Source organism: Atractosteus spatula, unplaced genomic scaffold, assembly GCF_055471065.1.
Source record: "Atractosteus spatula isolate fAtrSpa1 unplaced genomic scaffold, fAtrSpa1.hap1 Scaffold_1, whole genome shotgun sequence".
In the NCBI taxonomy this organism is placed as follows: Eukaryota; Metazoa; Chordata; class Actinopteri; order Semionotiformes; family Lepisosteidae; genus Atractosteus; species Atractosteus spatula.
Window position 1 is genome coordinate 251,896 of NW_028296652.1, and position 21,794 is coordinate 273,689.

The following is a 21,794-nucleotide window of genomic DNA, read 5'->3' on the forward strand; positions in this document are numbered from 1 at the left end:
ATCAAAAATCAAATATCACTGTTTACAAAAGTAGAGGAGAACCTTTCAGAACTTTACAGAAGTTCTGATGTCATGATTCATTTCCACTCTGGGTTTGCACAATCTGGCCTCTTTAAAAATCCCCCTTACTTCACTTGGTGGGACAATATCTCTTCTACATCACAGCTTCTCTGCAGAATGGTTGCTGGGTGGTCCACTACATTTCTGTGTTGGATGGTGTGGGTCTCCTCTATTATGTATCTTTAGAATTAATTGGAAATCATCCATTTACTGTATAGCTTGTCCAGAACTAATGTGAAGCAAGAAAACTACTCCCCCTTTGACAACACCAAAGAAAGGTTCAAAAGAATGAACACATAAATACACAATAAAACCAATCAAAACACACAGATCACTAACATAAATCTTAACAAAATGTCCTTTTAAACAATGTACATGTCAATGCTTCTTCTTAAATGGTTGCTTCCGCACTTGCGATAATGCACGTGTGCGCCTTGACTAAGGCATGATATAGCCAACCTGAATTCAGCTTTGGTCCTTCAGCAGGGAAACACAGAAGCCTCTCCACTCTCCCAAGCCCATCCGACAAATACAGAAAGAAAGACAGATACGTCCCACACACAAACAGATCAGTGTAATAAAGGAAATAATCTGAATCCATGTGCATGTGAGGATTTTGTTTGCTAACAGGTTTCAACAGGCACGGAGCAAATATGAAGGGAAATGCATATAATGTATGTAGCTTGTATGAGTGATGAAAACTAGCTTAACTGTGTGTGCACCCACAGTAAGCCAGCTAGTAAATAGAAAACTGTAGTGAAATGGATTCATTAGTGCTGCCTGAAATGTGAGCCCTCTACCACTGTAGGGACTAAATGATCCATAATTTATTCTAAACAATCCAGAACATCTTATTGATTTGTGAATACTTTAGAGCCACACACCTGCTGGGTTTCATTCCAGCCGAGCTCTCTGTTACACAATCTAACCCTTCATTGACTTAACAATAATTAATTGAATGTGATTAATGTGAACTGCTTGTTCCCATCTCTTAAAAGTTTCAGCTTTAACCATTGTGTGTTGTAAGTGTAATAAAATCCCCAAATTGTGACTTGAAACAAAATATTTAATATTTTGATATTTCATAGTTCCTTCTTAGATCAAATAAGGCTTCAATTCTAATGAAGGTGGGATGGAATGAAAACCAGGACTAGGATTGGGAATCACTGGTTTAAAGCAAAAATGGCATCACTTGTTGCATGTAGTTATTCACCAATAATATTACTCTTTGAATAGGAATAATGCCACAAAAAACAAAACATCCCAATCTAGCACTGTTGCAGTCTAAAATCAGTATTAGAACATGTTTAGCAATACTAAACTTTAACTTTAATACTAAGGGACGTCTACACATTAAAATGTTCTCTGCATTGTCTACCAGCTAAGAAACCCCAGGAAGATAAACTTCCCATCCTGCAGAAACACAGAGTGAGTGAGCTGGAGAACCGCAGGAGCAGTTATCGGTAGGTATGATAAAACACAGGTCTGTGTGGAGCGAACAACACAGGTACACACTCCCTACAAACTATCCTGTGGTTGCTTATTGGGCATTAGAGAAAAATGAATTACAAATCGCTGAATCATATCTGAATCAGGTCAATATGAATACATGTCATGTTATTTGCCAAACCGCTTTATATCATACAGTGCCGCAGGAAGCCGGAGCCTAGCTGGCAAGCAACGAGCGCAAGGCAGGGTACACCCTGGACAGGATGCCAGTCCATCGCAGGGCAAGTGCAAGCCAATCATACATGGGGACAGTTTGGAGGCCACGGTAAAGGCTGAGGGGGGAAATTTGGCCCGGACACCGGGCTAACTCCCTACTCTTATTGGGAAATGCCCGGTCATTCAATGACCACCGAGAGACAGGACCTCAGTTTAACGTCTCATCCGAAAGACGGCGCCCACTACAGTATAGTGTCCCCGGGGCGTTAGGACCCACACAAATCACAGGGTGGGTGCCCTCTGCTGGTCCCACTAACACCACTTCCAGCAGCAACCATTGCTTCCCATTCAGGTCCTGACCAGGCTCAACCCTGCTGAGCTCCAGTGGGCAGCCAGCTGAGAGCTGCAGGGTGATATGGCTGCTGGCTTAATGTGAATACAGTAAATGTTAGTTGAGTTAATTAGTACTGTTCGTTTCATTCAGTTCCGTGGCAAGAAATCTGGGAATACCAACATTGCGCTGGTTCATCACAGTGAAAACACTAGCCTCTTCATATTATGAGACAGGTGTGTAGATGGACATGTTTCCAGAAAAAAGGGCCAATTCAGTTTTTAAAACAGAGAACTGAAGAGGAGGGAAATGAAAGCTGAAACCTGCACCTTTCTCATAAATTAAACACGTTATATTCTTCACCACATTAATCAAATTGATTTTATAGAGCACATCTTCCCAACTCCAAAAACTAGACAAGAATCCCTGCCCAAAGAGACCCTTCCACTGAAGGACAGAAGACCCACACTGGGAGCCCCTCAACTGCCCTGTGAAGGCTTGTCAATGCAGTCACCCCTTTCCCATCATGATCAGAAACCAGAGCACCAATCTCCACCGTAACAGTGTCATCTGTCCCAGAGAAACCAAGAAATAGACAACTGGGTCTTGTGGTGTCTCCGGGAGAATGATGCCTCCATACTGTATATAGTGCAGCTACTCCACAATCACGTTTTGCAGTCCTTAATAGAACGTCTGGTTGGTTCCAGTAGAAATTAGCTACCAGTTTCTAATGGTCAATGGTGCTAACCAGAAATGTCTACTGGTAATCTAATGATGTTTTGTCCAGTTCTCCAGGGTGAGCCCTTGAGTGTCCCCCCTTATGCCCAGTATCCACATGTCATCTCATCCCGAGTGCTCATCCAGCTCCACTGTCCTGAGCTCCAGACATTCCAGCATCAGTTTTGGGATCTTTTTCCGAGCCCATCGATGGCTAGAAACAAAGTCCAGCCTAGATATCAATTGCTGAATTCTGGTGTGAACATCTGCAACCCAGGAGGTCACTGCAATCACCTCCTTTTCAATGAAGAAAAGGGGCTCACCAACCTCCTGAACAGAGCAGCCATGACAGGTTCATCAGCTTCCCCGGTTATGAAAAAAAAGGAAGGATTAGTGTGTGTACCATGATTTATCCTGGTTCCACCCATCTAGGATGGATTCAAATAATTTCAGTGTGGGATAGGGAGAAACACGACCAAGTGGGGACTGGTAATGAAAGATACAGTCTCTGGTCTCCATCACTTCATCCCAATCACATGACCCTCTACTACTTTGTTTTAAATGTTCCTCCCACAGCTGGACAACTGAACTGGAAAATGTGCCAAAACAGGTGGACTTTGGGTCACCAGAGGATTTGCCCTCAGAGGTGCAGTTTTCATTCATCACAGAGAGTGGATTTCATTTTTCACGTAGCAAAATGTAAGACCTGTTTTTTTTTAATTAATTTATTCTCCAAGTTACTTGCTTAAAAATATGTACAGGTACTTTATTTGGTTTGAAACCTGGTTATGCAAAATTGTTCCTCAGTTTCATCCTTACAGTTTGGGTTTTAGTGACCTTAAATTGCTTCATTTTCAAAAATTCTGAGAAGGTTCCATAGTTAAAAGAAACGACCTATTCTTAATACACACATCTACCTGAAATGTTGTCCTAATAAGAGATGACTACATATGGTTACCGCAAGGCAGGTTCTGAGATTTATCTGACCATTTCATTCTCCCAGTCTAGCGGAGCTTGGCCTGGGAGGGATTGTATGCCCCGGGGGGTCCTGGGAAAGTATGCAGTTTTATGAGAAATTCTACAAGCACTGCAAACAGACAGATGTGTCAGGTACTGTATAATCTGAGTGATCGTTTTATAAATTAAAGCATCATAATCACATCATATTATGCCGAACTACCTAATTTCCTAATGGGTAAACCATCTAAAACATCTTTGGTGAGAATGGTTCAGTAAATTGCCAGACTGTATAAATGTACATTGCTTGTTATAAAAGCATTAATAATGCTAAAATACAAAACAATCCTATTTACAATTTAGTTTTATAACACTAAAACGATCTCTCTCTGGGGGCATTTTTTTCCCTCAAGTATAGTTCGATCATCAGTTGCTCATAGAATATCATCTTGTAAGATAGAATGGGTAGTATAACTCCCATAAAACAATAACTTCTGACTCTGGCCACAGCAGCTGAGGAGTACTTGAATAAAATCAGGGAGCCCTTGCTTAGCAATGCAAACCCACTTGGAGTGCCAGTACTTTTTTCCTGAATGTAAAACATATTTCTTGTTAATACAGAGAAAGTGCAACGTAATTGGAAGGAAGACTGTTTTTTTGCATACCAGTATCTAAATGGCACCAACCCCATACTGATCAGACAGTGCAAACAGATCCCCCCAAACTTCCCAGTTACCAACGACATGGTCTGTGAATTCCTAGAAACGTCCAGCTCCCTTCAGGAAGAACTGGAGGTGAGTATGACTGTCACATGGATTAATACATATTTTTGAATAAAAATGACCTCTACTTTATAATAATTAATTAATAATTGCGGTTATATAGCGGTTATATACTTACACTTATATAGCGCTTTTCTGGACACTCCACTCAAAGCACTTTACAGGTAATGGGGACTCCCCTCCACCACTACCAATGTGCAGCCCCACCTGGATGATGCGACAGCAGCCATAGTGCACCAGAACGCTCACCACACATCAGCTATCAGTGGGGAGGAGAGCAGAGTAATGAAGCCAATTCATAGAGGGGGATTATTAGGAAGCCATGATTGGTAAGGGCCAATGTGAAATTTGGCAAGGACGCCGGGGTTACACCCCTACTCTTTTCGAGAAACGCCCTAGGATTTTTAACAGTCAGGACCTCAGATTTTTACATCTCATCCGAAGGACGGCACCTGTTTACAGTACAGTGTCCCCATCACTCATCACTATACTGGGGCATTAGGACCCACATGGACCGCAGGGTGAGCGCCCCCTGCTGGCCCCACTAACACCTCTTCCAGCAGCAACCTTAGTTTTTCCCAGAAGGTCTCCCATCCAGGTACTGACCAGGCTCACACCTGCTGAGCTTTAGTGGGTTGCCAGTTATGAGTTGCAGAGTGATATGGCTGCTGGCTTTAGTGCTTTTTTAAAATCATAAAAAGCTACAGAATAAAAAATTGTAAGAGTGGTAAGTTTCCAACCTTTTCTAAGGTTATCTTTGGTAGTAAACAGAAGTAAGTCAGCAATACCCAGTGAACCTCTTTTTCCTGGAACTGCCTCTCCGATCTCTGTGATGCCACACAGAGTGACACTCTCCAGGTTATCCCATAACAACAGACCAGCCCACAACAGCCCATTTGGAAAAAAACAGTTTGCAGGATTTTTTTCCCTTTTCCACATACTCTCCTCCAGAAATAGTGTTGTGTTTCAGCCTCCTTTCAGGCTGTTTACCTCATTCTTTACCTTACCAGCAAGCCAACATAGCAGCGACCAAAGCTGCACCACCTGACTACATCTTATACACTCAACATATAACGCACCACTAGTCACGGTGTCACATAACACCATTATTCACAGTCTCCGGCTTCTCAACCTCACACCGCAGACACACAACTCACAACTCCCTGGCACCTCATACTTGTGCCCTGGGCTGTCCGCTTGTAGCTGCCACTGCACCACGGTCTTGTGGCCCCGGCGAATTCTGCATTCACACATGCCCTGCATCACTAACCGGTTCCCCTGAGAGACCTCACTGTCTCACACACAGCTCAGAGCTGCTGGCTGACCTTGCACTCCACACCTCTGTGTTCCACATACCATCCTGTGAGAAGTAACACCTTCCTCATGCCCCCCACAGGGTAGCACAGCACATCCTGGAGTCTAACCAGAGGCCTGTATATAGACAGAAGCCTTCTACCACCCTGTACTTCACCTGTAGCTTGAGGGCGTCTCTATCACACACCTACACTGGTTCTCACAAGCTACCAAAGGTCAGCAGCTTCCTTCACTCTGTACTTCCATTTTAGAGTGAAGGTCTCCTTGTCTACACTAATGCACTCTGCACTTCACTCATTAACTCACTCGCACATCTGCTCTTTTACTCATACTTATTATTCTTAATTTACACACGAATTTCCATTCAGTCAGGCCTCACACACTGCTACGCAGCCCTGCAGGTGAAATCGCCCTTTTCAGTTGATACACCACCGGGTGGTTATTAAAGATGCGTGGATGAATCCCTACTGGGGTCCTAGACCGTACTTGCTCCCCTTCCGGTGGAAAACTGCAGCTTTCTTTGCTTGCTGGCTTTCCCTACAACAGCACTCCCAAACAAAGCCGCCTGCTGAATACAGGGGCTGCAACACATCCCCAGACTGCTCGCTCACATCGCACTAAAACACTACTGCAGCTGTCAGTCTCCTACTGAATAGGTGGTTGCTACGGAGCAGTACATCAGACTGAGAGCGTCTCCAGAGCACACAGGCCAACACAGACCTGCTATCTCTATTTCTCTCTCAGTTTTGGCCTGGACAGTCTCACTGCAGTACCAATACATGAGTCAAGTGGATACATAAAAAACCTGGCCCCTTACTCTCTCTGGCTTGGCCAGGTATTCTGCTGCGCCCTGCCTGTGCCAGGTAAACTACATACTGTACTTGTATGGCACTGACTCCCCGTCTCTCTCTCTCTGACTGCAGGGAAGTATGCAGTTTACACTTATATACAGTAAGACCGCTCACAGCTGTAGCTCATCATACCTCCTACAGCTGCCATCACTGTGATTGTATACAATGATTGCTGACACACTAGATACTGTGTATAATGTGTATAAACACTGTGTATAATGCTTTATGGAATTGTAATGGAGAATCCTAACGTTTTCAACTGCTCTCAACAAGTCGAATTAGCAAAACAAATAAAAGTTCAGGAATTTACCATTTGTAATTTGCTTAAGAGCTGAAAGCAAAAAACAGGGAAAAGTTCTAAGTCTTAACACCCTACATTTATTACACATAATAGATAATACTGAAACATACTGTAGGGATTGCACACAAAACAAATATACATGGAAGCATACAAACCACTGAAACTTACAGTATTATGGGTGGGTGACAAATAAAATGAATCTTATCACAGTTTAAGATTCAGTCCCAGACAGCCAAATGAAACACTTAGGTAACAGGTGTAGCACCAGTCAACAAAAAAACAGCAAACCAAACTTTGCATTATACTGTAACTTGAAATCCTTAATTCAAATGAAGGAAATATAAAATTATTTTGTCTTTTCACTCTCAAAACCAAAACAAAATAAAAACAGCAGAGTCTGAACACTTGGTCTGTTTTATATGACATTTTCTAGGAGCTAAATAACAAACAACCTAGATTTTGGTAGAAAGTCAACAAACAATACCTCTAATTTATACCCGTTTTCCTCTACTTTTAATGAAATCTTCCTGCCGTCAACTTTCTCCTTTCTTCACATATCCTTTCCCATAATGCTCTTAGAACTGTCTTTTTAAAGGGCTTCTGATTCTCTTAAAGCGTCTGTAATACCAATAGATCTTAAATATTCATTAATCATAACATCTCTGGACAACCCTGGCCAGGACCTGGTGGTGTGCAACTAGGGATAACTTGATTTGTGTAACTTATCAGGCCTTAGCAATCTCTCTCCCCCTCCAGTGTATCACACAGCTTTTTAGAGAGGGACAATTTAGGAGCTAGTCATGTCAAGTCAGCTTTGGATGTTGAGAGGAAACCAGCCCCCAGCACTGGCGAAAGGATTGATGAAACCAAGAGGGATCCCAGCTCCCTGGATCGAGGAGACAGCAGCGCCAACGTCTATGTCACTGTTAGTGTATTAGCATTTCAGTTTGAGTGTGAATCATGGTCAGTGTCTTGAGTGCTTGGAGTCTTGGGTTGTCTTGTTTCCAAACAAGTACCGTAGCAACTCCAGTTTGTAAAGACAGCAAAAGTGTTATTGTGTTTCTACAGAAAGGTACTATCTACCTGGTGGACTACAAACTGCTGGATGGCATCCAAACCAACACCATCAACATGAAGAAGCAGTACCTTGCTGCTCCACTCTGCCTGCTGCATCTGAAGAGAGAAGAAATCCTGATGCCCATTGCCATTCAGGTGCCAGACTAAGTGCAGTTACTACACTTGTCTAAAAAGCTTGAAAATCTATATTTCCAGTATTATTCAAGGATAAAATAAAGTATTCGGTGAAATTAAGATGAGTTAATTAATTAAGAGAGATTAAGAGACATCTTTTCTTTTTTAAATTAGTTCCATCCACCCATTCTCAGTTAAAATGGCCTGCTTCTGGACATACTGTATGCGGTTGAGAATAATTGATATAGGACTTTTTTTCATTAAAAGTAAAACTTCTAATTTCATTTTAAAAGGTAATGTTTTATAATGAACTCTGGTAGGAAGTGCTTCTTCCAGTTCAGGGTCACACAGGGGAGCCAGTGCCTATCCCAGCAAGACACCATGGACCAGACCCTCTCAAGGCCGACACAAACACAGAGATGCTCACGTTCATATCAGGGCCAGTCTTCCCAGAACCCAATTAACCTACCAGTATGTCTTTAGACCGTGGGAAGGAAGCACCCAGAGGAAACCGACACAAACAGAGGGAGAACATACAGTACAAAGTCCGTGCAGATTCCACCCCACTAATTGAACCCTGGGCCCCAGTGCTGCAAGGCAGTGAATGCCAATCACTGCACCACTGTGCCGTACTAGACTGATTATATGTTTTGTTAATTATAAATCCTATGCTAGTTTATCAATAATACCATTAATAATTAATGAAAGGTCTGGGATTGGGTTTTGTATTTCTGTTACCTAGGCATCATGGTATAGTCAAGGATTATCTGTGTGTACTGTATATGCTGTATGTTCTATCTTCAAGAAGTGAAAAATATTAGGTACGCTGAATAATATGAGTCCTACAGTATTTATATTACTGCATTATCATTTCTTGTTATAGCTCAAGCAGAAGGCAGGACCAGAAAACCCCATATTCCTGCCCAGCGACTCTGTCAGCTGGCTCTTGGCGAAGACCTATGTGCGCAGTGCTGACTTTAACTATTTTGAGTTGGTTACTCACTTGCTGCGAACCCACCTGTTGGCAGAGGTATTCTGTGTTGCCATGCTCAGGCAGTTACCCTCAGTGCACCCTGTGTTCAAGGTACTGTTACTGTGTTTTTCTGACATCCAGCATAAACATTGTGCATTTTGTATTTGTGTTTTGGATTTGCTCCTGTGTAAGGATAGTCTTGGAAAGTGTTTCAAAATATTTTTTTACAGTGTTTGTTAACTACGTTTCAGTATGTAACGCAAAGACTTCCTGTAATAGCAAGGATCTGATATAAAACATCAGCCAATAACAGATTAAAATATTTTTCCAGTGTCAGTCAAGGGGAGAGAACCCCATTTAAAGGTTTTATTATTTTTAGAGGAAATCGAAATGCATCTTGTATTTCTTGAAAGGGTACAGGTGATTATTGGCAGTATATCAGGGAAATTATACATTGAATTTTGTGCACTGACCAATACCACTTCTGTGATGGTATAAAAATTAAATTTATACCTTTAAGGTCTTATGCATTTTGTACATAAGCCTTCCAAGGACATGCTTTTGCAGTCTTTCCCTAGGCTAACATTTTTTCAAATCTATTTATTGTAACAGATGTTGAATTTAAAAAGCCATTTAGATCATAGTGAATAATCAATGGAGCTGGAGCCCATCATGAATTGGGTGGTAGTTGATGTGGTTCTGTCTTGAGGATCACCTAGAGCTGTGTATTACATTTCTGGGTTGAAACTAATAGTCTAGGAAGAGTGTTATTCAATAGCTAGGTACTTCTGACTTTTCAAAAGATGGCAAAAGAGTAGTTAGAGGCAAAAACAGCATTGCAGAAGTAGTATTAATGTGAAACTTACATGTCAGACAATAAAACATATCGTATACCATTGCCTCAGCTAACAATGTTGTTGCTCTTCCTTAATTCGTTATTGATTAAAATGTCTTCTCCGTTTCAATACGAAGCTCCTGAATCCTCATACACGATACACTCTTCACATCAATATTATAGCCAGGAATGATCTGATGGCCACTGGAGGAGTTTTTGACCAGGTCAGTCTCTACTGCTGTAAATAACTATTGCATCTGCACTGCATTGTTTTATTAATAATTAACAGCAATACAGCTAATGCCTGGTAAAGATTCATTTAAAATGTTAAAGAATCAAACCTATCACAAATCATAACTTGTCAATATCAAAATGCTTGGGCTCAACATGAGGGTGGGCAAACTACAGTGCCTTGCAAAAGTATTCACCCCCCTTGGACATTTTATTGTGTTACAGCATGGAACCATGATGTATTTAACTGAGAATGTTTGCCACTCATCAACACAACGTACTCTATAATGTTAAAGTGAAAACAAATCCAGACATTTGACTAAATTAATTAAAAGTAAAAAACAGAAAATAATTGAATCCATAAGTATTCACCCCCTTACTTTGACACACCTAAATACAAAAAACTAAAAAAGCCCAAAGGGGGTGAATACTTTTGCAAGGCACTGTAAGGTCTGTGGGTAACATTATTCTGGTTTGTGTCATATTTCATAATCCTTAATATTTAATTGTGGTATTAATTATGTTAAATCAAGTGTCGTATTAAAAGTCAAATAAAATTCCTGTAGGTTCCGTGGTTTTGAAGGACAGAAAACAATTTTTCAACCAAGCCTGCTAATTATATTAGTACTTGGTCTTCCCAAGAATGGGTATAGACAGCTTCAAAATTAAACACAAATTTATAGGTTCAGCAAAACACTGCAGCACTTAAAATGCTGGGGTTCATGACTTCACAACAAAATCACCTACCCCCCAAGTATCTTACATACGCAGTTACTCACAAACGGATCATCTCGTAAACCACTGCAGCCTGGTTTACTGTAGCTGATGGTTCACAGCAAGGCTGCAAATACAAGCATGATGGAGTCTAAGCAGGTATATTAACTATAGGGGAGAAACAACACAAACTCAACATACAGATGCAGCCATTCAAAATGCGCGGGCGATACCGCATTATTTTGCGGTGCCCTTTACGCAGTCTACCGCGAGTTACCGGTAAATACGGCTAGTTACTGTAAATTCTCCTATAATACCGCAAGCAAAATAATAGTATCCGGAATTTCCGCAAGGTGGAGCTAATAAAGCTCAACCTCTCATGTTTGAGCTGTCGCCATCAAAGTCTTTAACGAAGATATTAATAATAGTATTAATAATGAATGACCTTGGACAAGCTGTAAACTCAAAGTATTGCCCTGGTCCACATTATTTTTTTCATTGACCGTCTTTGTAAAAGTAACACCACAGCATTTCGCAATCACGCATTTTTTTCCAATCATGCAAAGTACAGTAATTTTTGAGAATCTCCGATTCACCATGCCTGGTGAATTGAGATGCCACTTTTAAAGGTGATATGTAAAATAAAGTTTTTTATTATTGTTACAGAGAAACATGATCAGATTTTCCCCGGTTCAGAAAAAAAGATCTAAAGTATACTAGTTTGTCACTCTTCTCATCCACTCTTTGCTAAATGGCATTTGAATAGAGTCACATAAAGAGAGGTGAAACAGCCCTACACAGCCCTGTCGCAGTACACGAATATAATTATATCTTATTAATTTCTTTAGATACGCGATTCTTTTAATACAGTCTTTGCTGTGCTCTTGAGGATCCTTGTGATATTTCGAGCTCTGGTTGAATGATAAGTGTCGCAATTTAAATAATTTTCGTAGTTAGAAATTATGAAACGCTCTGTTAAAAGCAAGGGAGTTTTTATGTCCGTTGCAGTAAAAGAAAATGCCTGACAAAGTAGGGCTTGGACAGATTCCAAGTGCATTTTTGCAATTTACGTTGCATTGTCCATTGTGCTGCTGTAATACAGTTTAAAATAAGTCTAAACTGTATCAGCTTTATTTATGGGTTGCAATTTAGAAAAAGTCAAAAACCGCACTCAAAATGCAATTTAGAGCTTTCTGGCAAGAGGAGACACCCAAATTAATAATGTAACATGCCACTGTTTGTGCATGAACAAAGTTATACTGCTATTTTCCTTAGATACGCGATTAAAAAAAATAAATTTTTTGAATCCCCGGCGGAACACATTCCATAAGAACCAGCGCTTTTATATATCGCCTTTAAAGGTGGCTTCTCAAAACGCTTTACAGGATAAAAACAACAATAACAGCAACAACAACAATACTGTATTTCATTGCACTTTGAAAACCAAATAATAACTTAACGATATGTGCAAACGTTTTATGATATGTCGCTGCTTTATTAGCATGACAGATGGGTACAATCAGTGTTGGATATTTACTTTGCTTTTAGATTCCACTTTTAAAGGTGATATATAAAATCAAGGCTTTAACTTGCTTTAACTCCGCAAGTCTGAGTTCTCGTGTCTGTCCTATCCGAACCGAAAGTATTACAATATTTATCTTTTTAGCAGGTGGTGTACAACTTTTTAGCATAGATTACACTTTTATAAAATGTATTTAAAAAATAAAAACGATTACAATCTAATCTTTCCACGTTTGATCCCAAGATCCCAAGAAAAATAAATCTAAACTGGGAGAAAGCTATGCTGAAAGTTTATTAAGATACTTAGAAGACAAAGATATCAATTTATGTTGCATTTGTCCGATTGTGAATCAAAAAACACATATATTTAAACACGCGTTTACGATTTAAATCAAAACGCGATTCAAATCAATATAAATGTTTATTTTGTAACGCATAGGTGACTATAGAAGTGGGATGGCGATTTAAGCGGGGGAGAGTGTAACGCTTACGGCCGACAGGCACTGTGTAAGAGCCGGCTTACCAGAGCGGTGACGTCGCCGCCCTTCCCTGTGATAGCAGGACTACAGCTACTGGGCTGTAGAGAGATCTCTCTTTAGCTCACCGGGCTGGGTCCCTGCTGAGCCGGGTTCGAGCCCCCAACGGTGGGGGGCCGACCTAATGCGGGAAGGCGCCCGCCTGAGCCCCCGTTGCGTTAAATTGGTCCTTCGGATGAGACGTAAAACCGAGGTCCTGACTCTCTGTGGTCATTAAAAATCCCAGGGTGTTTCTCGAAAAGAGTAGGGGTGTACCCCGGCGTCCTGGCCAAATTTCCCATTGGCCTTTATCAATCATGGCCTCCTAACAATCCCCCTCTATAAATTGGCTTAATTACTCTGCTCTCCTCCCCACTGATCACTGATGTGCGGGGAGCGTTCTGGCGTACTATGGCTGCCGTCGCAACATCCAGGTGGGGCTGCACATTGGTGGTGGTGGAGGGGAGTCCCCATTGCCTGTAAAGCGCTTTGAGTGGAGTGTCCAGAAAAGCGCTATATAAATGTAAGCAATTATTATTATTATTATTATTATTCATTGTTATTAAAATGACTTAAATTAGATCATGTTGTGATATTTAGAAATATAAATTTGTTTGGTGCGAGTGAGGTTTTATTTAATCTCTGACCAAGGGAAACGTTTCATTTTTTCAAAGAAATGTTTATTAAAAAAAAAAGTCATGGTTCCAGTGGGATTCAATCACAGACCGTGTGACATGGGAGTCAGGAACCTAACCCACACACCACCGGCACAGTCACATGCAGAGTGCTGAAAAAGCACTACAGAAACAGTATCAACAGACAATGTACAGCGTGTACTATTCTTGTGTTGCGGTACATGAATATAATTATATTGTTATTAATTTCTTTAGATACGCGATTCCATATTATATTCCCTTTTAATCAAATTCTAAAAGTATGCTTGTTGACTCCGGTATCTCGTTAGTTAAAGACTTCGATACTTAAAATGTTTAGGGAGAAATGGAATACTGGTGTGTATTTTTTCTTTAAAGTACCGAGACCAGCCTTATACTGTATGTTTAAGTTCCAAATTAATATCGTTTATGGCCTTCACACGTGTTACAGTATGCTCCTATTCTTTTTATGCTCAGGCACTAAGATTTCCCTTCAGTGGTAAAGTTCCATATAAATATTCAATACTACAACGGGCACAGTAAAGACGTTTACTGTAAATCTTTCTACGACAGACCAACGGACCACGAGTGCCCCTGTCGGTCAACCAATCACGTACCGCGGTACCGCGCGTCATCGTGCGTCACAATGCGCGACACCGTAGCCAATTACCTCCGGTACGTGTCTGTACCGCTCACTTTGAAAGGCTGCATCTGTAAGTGCACACAGCAATACTCTTAGTCCTTTCTCAGCATCCCCTCTGCTTAATTAGTGTCATTTTCCTGTCTGTAATAACACCACAGCAACGAAGTATCACAATAGCTTCACTATATAGTCTACAATTCTGGAATCTGCTTTTCTAAATAACTGTTTGAGAGAGGAAGTAGGTTTGCTTGTCCAGAGACGACAAGCATATTGGAAAACATGATCTTATCACAGAACCAGCATTCGTCATGTTAAACTAAATAGCAAAAACGTGATCTGTCGGTTAAACAATAAGGCAAAGATATTAAGTTTTATTTATTAGCATTAACTACAAGCACCAACATAACGGAAACTGCTCACCTCTCTACATTGAGAGGCTGACTCTACCATGGTATAGCTTTCATGGGACCACAACACAGATAGAGAAAAATATGAAACAGCGATAATGTGAAAAAAGAGGACTGTGGCTGATAATCCTACATTGCATTATTCATCAGAAAGGTGCGAGAATATGTTGCCACTTCATCAAGTAGTCAGGGCAGTTGCCTGTACTGGGACCAAACAGCAAAAAATTGCTAGACTTTAGTTCTCTTGTAAGAACTAAACAAGCACTAAGGGATAGGTTTGTTTCCTTGAACTTTGGGCAAGGTATTTCACATTAGTAGTGGTGTTTTCCTCTATCACTGTTCTTTCTTTCCATTTTAAATTACTTCTTAAGTATTTCTGAAGTTTTGTTGCATTAGAATACCTTCTGAATCCATAAAACCAACTGGAGGTTCTCTGAGACTCTGGAGGAATGATGTACAAATTTAACTGACATATTTAGACACTGAGCAGGGCCACAACATCAGCATACATGGTTTATCATATTGGCTAAGCCATTAGATTGTGCTCAGTCATGACAGTTTAATACCTCACAGCTCCAGTGGTCCAATATGTCTTAGGGCATCATTTGTGTGCAGATGTTATCACTGCATTTGCAAAGGTTTTTGCTGTGCACTCCAGTTTCTTTCCACTAGCCATAAAGCATAAACTTGATATTTTTTTAAGGTTCGTTTTAAGGTAATTTCAAAACTAAAGGAGTTTATTCTTAGTACAACCTGTACTGACTGTGAGACTACAGAGAGAAAAAACAGTCACACTAATGAATCTTGTTTTCCTTCTGAACTAGGCCGCCAGTACTGGAGGATATGGGAAGTTTGAAGTGCTTCAGAGAGCCCTCACTTCCCTGACTTACAGTGCCCTCTGTCTGCCGGAGGACATTACCGCTCGTGGGGTAGAAGGAATACCCAACTACCACTACCGCGATGACGGCCTTAAACTGTGGGCTGCGATCAACAGGTGGGACTTCCAGGAGTCTTCACAGCAAGCATGTGGAAAGTCCAGTCTTCATTCATTTGTACTCTTTGTCTAAGGTAGCCAAAAATTGTGTAATACTTGAAATTATTAAGAGGGAACACCTTGGAATTTCTCTAGTGACAGGTGTGAGCTGTACTTAAAAATAACTAAAAATGTTTAATATAAAGATTTGAGTTTGGAAAAAGACAATACTGTATAAAAAAATCAATTTTAATGACTAAAACTCATTTGCACCACTTATTCCTTAAGTAAACAAATGGTTTGATAATTTGAGACTTGTGTTGAGTGAATACTGTTCTATTAAGATGCTGGGCATAATCTACATCTTCGCAAACACAGGCAACAACTATCCATGTCATTAAAACTTTGTAAACGTTTTCTTAAACTGCAAAGTAACAGGAATTGGGGATAAAAGTACAAACTGACTAACTATTTTTGACTGGGTACCACAATGCATTATGACTAATCCCCCATTTCTTTAAAAAATAGAAAGTACTCACAAGCAGTAGCAAACTAGCAATTGTATTAATTAGATATCAGTTCTGAAGATATGTTTAAGTTACAATTATTATGTCTCACTGAATGTAAGACTTTACAGCACATCCTGCAAAACTGTCTCCCTTCCTCCTGCTGTGTTGAGTGAGTTTCTTAGCTGGTGTGCTTGCTTGTCAGGTTTGTGGAGGGCATGGTGAAACATTACTACCCAGCAGACAAAGATGTCCTGGAGGACACCGAGCTGCAGGCCTGGATAGAGGATATCTTCACCAACGGTTTCTTAGGAAGGCAAGAGTCAGGTAGGTCACCAACACTAACAATTAAGAATTTTGCAGTGAATTCCCTGTATTTCACCTTGGGCTTCAAAGATTTAAGGGCATTATATACAAATGAATTACATTTCACTCTGAACAGAATTTTGCATGTGTGGCTGTGCTATGAACTAGGTATTTTGCTGAAGAATAGAAGGACAAAAAAATAGCTTTTACCCAAAAATAGTAAATGAAACAAGAAATGAAAATGTCAGCAACTATGATGGTGTAAACGTAACTGAAACTATTCCTGAAGGATGTACTGTATGAGGTTGGAAAATTCATTTTTTTCCAATTTATCCCCATGGAAAGAGTGTGATCGATCTGCTCTGGCATACCGATTTCAGCACTTCTCTGTTTAGGGAAGATCGATAGCTGGCTCTTGTGTTGCTTTAGATGTTCGTGAAACGGCAGCTTCAATTAAGCTCTGTTTTGGTCTAATAATCATATTTCATGAAAAGATCACATTTTACGTTATATAAAATATAAAAACTAGCAGCCTAGCTACTAGTGATGCGCAGGTCGACTCACAACTGCGGGTCGGGCAGACTTGGGTTAAAAAAAAGATTTCAGATCGGGTCAGACGTGCGCGGGTTCGTTTCTCACCACCGCGGGTGGGTGCGGGTCTAAAACAAGCCGACCTGCGCGTCACTACTAGCCACCATTTTAAAATGTCATGTGGTTGTTAGTTTTTTTTTTCTGAAAAGGGTTACAAATGAAAGCAATGTTAATGAATATTGAAAATATTGAAATTTACCATGGAGTGCCGCACCTGTGTGTGGTCGTCAGACAAATCGGCACAGTATGAAATGTTTATTAACCCACGATTGCTTTCCTGCACTAATTCTCTCTCATCTGTCAGCTGCTGCTTATTTCTACCTTAAGCAGTGAGTATAACAAATAACTGATCCTGATAAAATAAACCCTTATAAAAAAAAGAAACATTTTTCTCAAAAACATGTCACAATTATTGGCACCCCTACATTTTTTCATTGCATTCATTTTAAAGACATTTTTGCATTTCATTTTGCTCATCTTTACCAAGGGTGCCAATAATTCTGGAGGGCACTGTACTGTATATGACTATTGACATTAAATCACACATCCGATTCAAAAGTTACACAGACAATGTGCACTGTTTTTGAGAAATCTTTTAAAACATTTTTATAAGGATATTTTTTTCCTTTTAATAATTTTACCTCACTGAAAGGTTAGTTTTCTCTCATATTTTCATTGTAAGATCAAACTGATAAACAACAAAGACACTTTTTCATAGCCTTTTTTGCTCATCTTTACCAAGGATGCCAATAATTTTGGAGGGCACTGTACATCACTGTTAATCCACATACCTATGCATATAAATTGTAAAAATTAAATGACAGCTTTAGAAAATGCTACAATGTTATCTTGATGCTGGAGAACTGATATACAGGTTAGAAAATTAGTGGAGAAAAAATCACAGCCCTGCTTTATGCTATCAGTGAACACTGTTGATGCCTGTGAGAGGAGAGCATATATCTCATCATCATACACAGGTCCTAATTCTCCCATGGCTATACAGAGGCTGTAACCACCTGATAACTTAATTCATATTTTATGTTTCCACTAAGAAATATATCAGCACTACTAGTATTACATTAGTGTTGTCACTGTGTTCTATTTTGTGTAACTACATTTCTGACAGGTATTCCAGGAACTTTCCTCACTGTTCAGGAAGTAACGAAGTTTCTCACCATGGTCATATTCACCTGCTCGGTGCAACACAGCGCAGTCAACAGTGGACAGGTGAGCTCTGCTCTACTGACTGGAAAAGTCCATTATTCATTTAAAATACCTTTTTCTTTCCAGTTGAATCGTGTCTTATCGATCATTTCAACCCCTGGAGTGCAACCAGGCATGTAGTTTGTTCATATAGTACAAAGCACAACATGGTACATTTTCAAAAGGCTTAAAAAGGGCTTTGATTCAGGTTTCTAAACTACTGGAAAATGCATTCCTGCAAATCACTGAGAGTGGCTCTTCCGATGCTACATTATCTTCTGTTTAAATGTCATGTATATGTTGTGCTTGGAACATTTTTGTTAATATCTTTATAATACAATAATAACTGAAAATGTATCACTTAATGGAAGTAATACACTGCACTATTCCATATGTTCACATATGGATCAAAACGTAACTTTTCTGTTTGATTTATCACTGATTATGGGATAGACAGCATAATCATAAAATGAAGTAGTCAAAGTTCATTCCAAACATTAATTGATTTTAAACACATGGTTCTCCTGTGTGCCTCTCCTGCTGCCCACGGATCATCATAAATCACTATTCAGTCTCCTTCAGAGACTTTCACTCATTCAGGCAGATTTGCAACCGTTAAGTTCAAGGCAATATTTCTCTATGTTTCAGAATTTGAACCACTGAGGTATAGCAGGCTGGTTCTTCTACCATCTCCTAATCTGCCTCTAGCAGACGTCGCCAACTCAATCCGAGTTCTGTGTTAAAAAAACACTCTGCATCAGTGGTTTGGGGATCCTTTGGGGTTTCTGACACCTCAGATGTTTTGCCAGCACTATCACTTCCTCAGCTAAGACAGCTTCATTAAAAGAATGAAGTACAATATGCCTTTATGTTTGCCTGTTAATTACATCATTATTAGTATTTGACTACAGAAAACTGAATTAAGTCAGAAAATAAGGGAAACCAGAAATTGTACTACTTGTACCATCCCAAAATGTAATATAGTCAAAACACTGGGGTTAACACCTCTAGTTTTAGACAGACATTTGACCTACTACGGACCTCGGTTTAGTGTCTCAGAAATTTTGGTGTCACAAATACCACTTAGTGTCCACCAATACCACTTACAGCAGCGCCATGCTTTTCTATAGAGAAACCATCCCAGAACAGACAATGCCTAATCTTGCTTAACGTCTGGAGATGAGTCTTTCTATAGCATCAGAAGAACCCTGACAGAAACTGAACGCCTGCACATTCAGGACACGTATACTGATGTCTGTAGACAAGGATGGCATTAAAATATGTGCTGCTATATTCTGAACAATCTCCAGTTATACTGATTGATTTTAAACACCAATAGTTACAAGTCATTAGGACATTTTGTCTGTTTTAGTTCTAAATCTTAGGATCTGTCTCTGCTAACTAATGTATACCTTAAATAACTATAACTGTAATATTACTTTTCATTTAAAAAGTCATATCTATAAATATTGCAGTTGTATAAACATTCTGATTTAGAACATTTTACACAAATATCTCTATTGCCAACATTTAGCAAGATACCAGAACACAGTTCATGAAGTCAGACACAACCTAATTTTCTCCAAATCTAACTGAGCATAAATTGAATGGAGAAACCTATGGGAGATATTTTGAATAAATCAAAAGACAAGTTAACATTTACGCTAGAACATGTAGAAATTGTGCAGTATTCATGCATGTGTGTTTCATCCCTCAGTTTGACTACTGTTCCTGGATGCCTAACGCCCCCCCCACCATGACCCAACCTCCACCCTCCACGAAGCAGAACCTCCGCTTTTCTGAGCTCGTCCACAGTCTAGCTGACTGCAAGAGCTCCTTACTGAGCCTGATTTTGACCAGGACACTCAGCTTCTCTTACTCTTCCAATGTGAGTTTCTCCGTCGTCCACAGTGACATAAGCTGTTGAGACATTTTAATGCTGACTACCACATTCATTCTGGCTTTCTTTTAAAGCCTGAATTGATTAGATGTGAATATATATATATAGGTTTCCTATTACGAACTATCATTATATTCCATTATTATTTTTCTATTTATTTTTCATTTAATTTATCGTTATCAAGCAGAACAAATTCCAAAGGAAATTAAGACATTGCTGCTACCTCCCTCTCCGTTTAGACCACATTATGTCTTAACTACATGAGGAGCAGCCTCCAAGTCTGCCTTCTCCTATGGACCAGCTACGGGGTCAATGGCTGGTGGGGAGTTTGACAGGGTGCTAAATTGTAACACAGGTGTCCCTAATGTGAGCTCAGGGAGGACAAAAAACATCTCTTGATACCAATATTCAGTTTGATTACAGACCATAGAAAGCCTCATGATCCTTTAGTTTTTGGGGATTTTAAGGAGGAGTTGTCAAAAAAGTTCACATAAAGATGGCTGATTTGCGGCTGCCAAGCATTCACGGTGACATGACTTGTTGATCCTCTGATTCTGGATCTTCCGATCACCGGGAAGTCACCAGACATCACTCACCCCCTAACCGGCAACGTGAACTGGGATTCGACACTCAGGAGACAGGTTATATCCTGCAGATAATGTGCTGCTGCAATAGTAATTTCACTCGGTACAAGACGAAACCATGGTTCAGACATTCTGTGCACTGGATGTGCTTGGCTGAGGAGACAGTGGCAAAGAGTGCAAAACAGCTTGACTGAATCCCCTGTGAAAGAAATGATGAGGCAGAGGGTGAGTGGGCTCCAGATTCTGGTTTCCAATATGTTTTATAAATGATATGGGTCCACCAATGTTAGTGGAGGGAATATGGGGGATGCCAAACTAGAGTTGGCATCTTTTTAGCTGCAGTCAGGCCAGCCGGCTAGATTAATTTCTAGTTGAAGCAGATCAGCTTCAACAATCTGAAGTTCTATTGCCTGCTCCTGAGTGACCCCTGCATCTGCTGACTTTCATTCCAACTGGGCCTGTAACTGATATGCTTGCGTGTTTAGTCCATGTTTGTGCGCTTCGGTTTGCAGTCTTTGGTTTTAGAATTACTCTAAAGTACAGTAATCGATTTCAACAACTTCAGTCTAGAAAATATTACATGGCATTAACTTGCTAATAAAATATCTTATGCCTATTTTTTTTCTAAACAGACAGTTCTTAATAGTTCAAAATGACAAATTAGCATTCACACCCTGTTTTAATTTAGTATACTTAAGTCCAATTCATTTGTAGGAATTATAACAATGCTGAATTAGCACAATTTCATCTATCTTCATTAAAGCTGAAAACAAGTTTAAAAATAAGATGATAGAAAACTGAAATCAGTTGGTATGTCTGTACCATATTGAATTTTAAACATACTGCCATAATAATCATGTTTTCCCATATTGCATACATCCTAAACCCTCACCTATGGATCATCCCATTTCAACCAATCAAACACCTTCTTAACTTTCAGGGAAATAGCAGAGCAGAGGGAGACAATGTCTGTAGCTGGATGCATGATGTAGACTGCAAGATTATCAGAGGCCAGATACTGTAAAGACTGTCTGGTCTTGGTCAGCTAATTTGGTACTATACATCTGCTA

The 21,794-nt window shown here is 40.0% G+C and overlaps 1 protein-coding gene across 1 annotated transcript in view; it reads left to right on the forward strand.

The window, feature by feature from the left end:
• The window catches only part of LOC148810259 (polyunsaturated fatty acid lipoxygenase ALOX8-like), a 34,642-nt gene that overhangs the window by 9,834 nt on the left and 3,014 nt on the right, over positions 1 to 21,794 (forward strand). Inside the window, exons 3-13 of the mRNA XM_088909118.1 lie at positions 1,442 to 1,523; positions 3,350 to 3,472; positions 3,777 to 3,883; positions 4,352 to 4,524; positions 8,047 to 8,190; positions 9,053 to 9,253; positions 10,115 to 10,201; positions 15,486 to 15,655; positions 16,346 to 16,467; positions 18,164 to 18,264; positions 19,958 to 20,128. Of these exons, the coding sequence (XP_088765244.1) occupies positions 1,442 to 1,523; positions 3,350 to 3,472; positions 3,777 to 3,883; positions 4,352 to 4,524; positions 8,047 to 8,190; positions 9,053 to 9,253; positions 10,115 to 10,201; positions 15,486 to 15,655; positions 16,346 to 16,467; positions 18,164 to 18,264; positions 19,958 to 20,128 (1,481 nt within the window). The remainder of the gene's footprint in view (positions 1 to 1,441; positions 1,524 to 3,349; positions 3,473 to 3,776; positions 3,884 to 4,351; positions 4,525 to 8,046; positions 8,191 to 9,052; positions 9,254 to 10,114; positions 10,202 to 15,485; positions 15,656 to 16,345; positions 16,468 to 18,163; positions 18,265 to 19,957; positions 20,129 to 21,794) is intronic.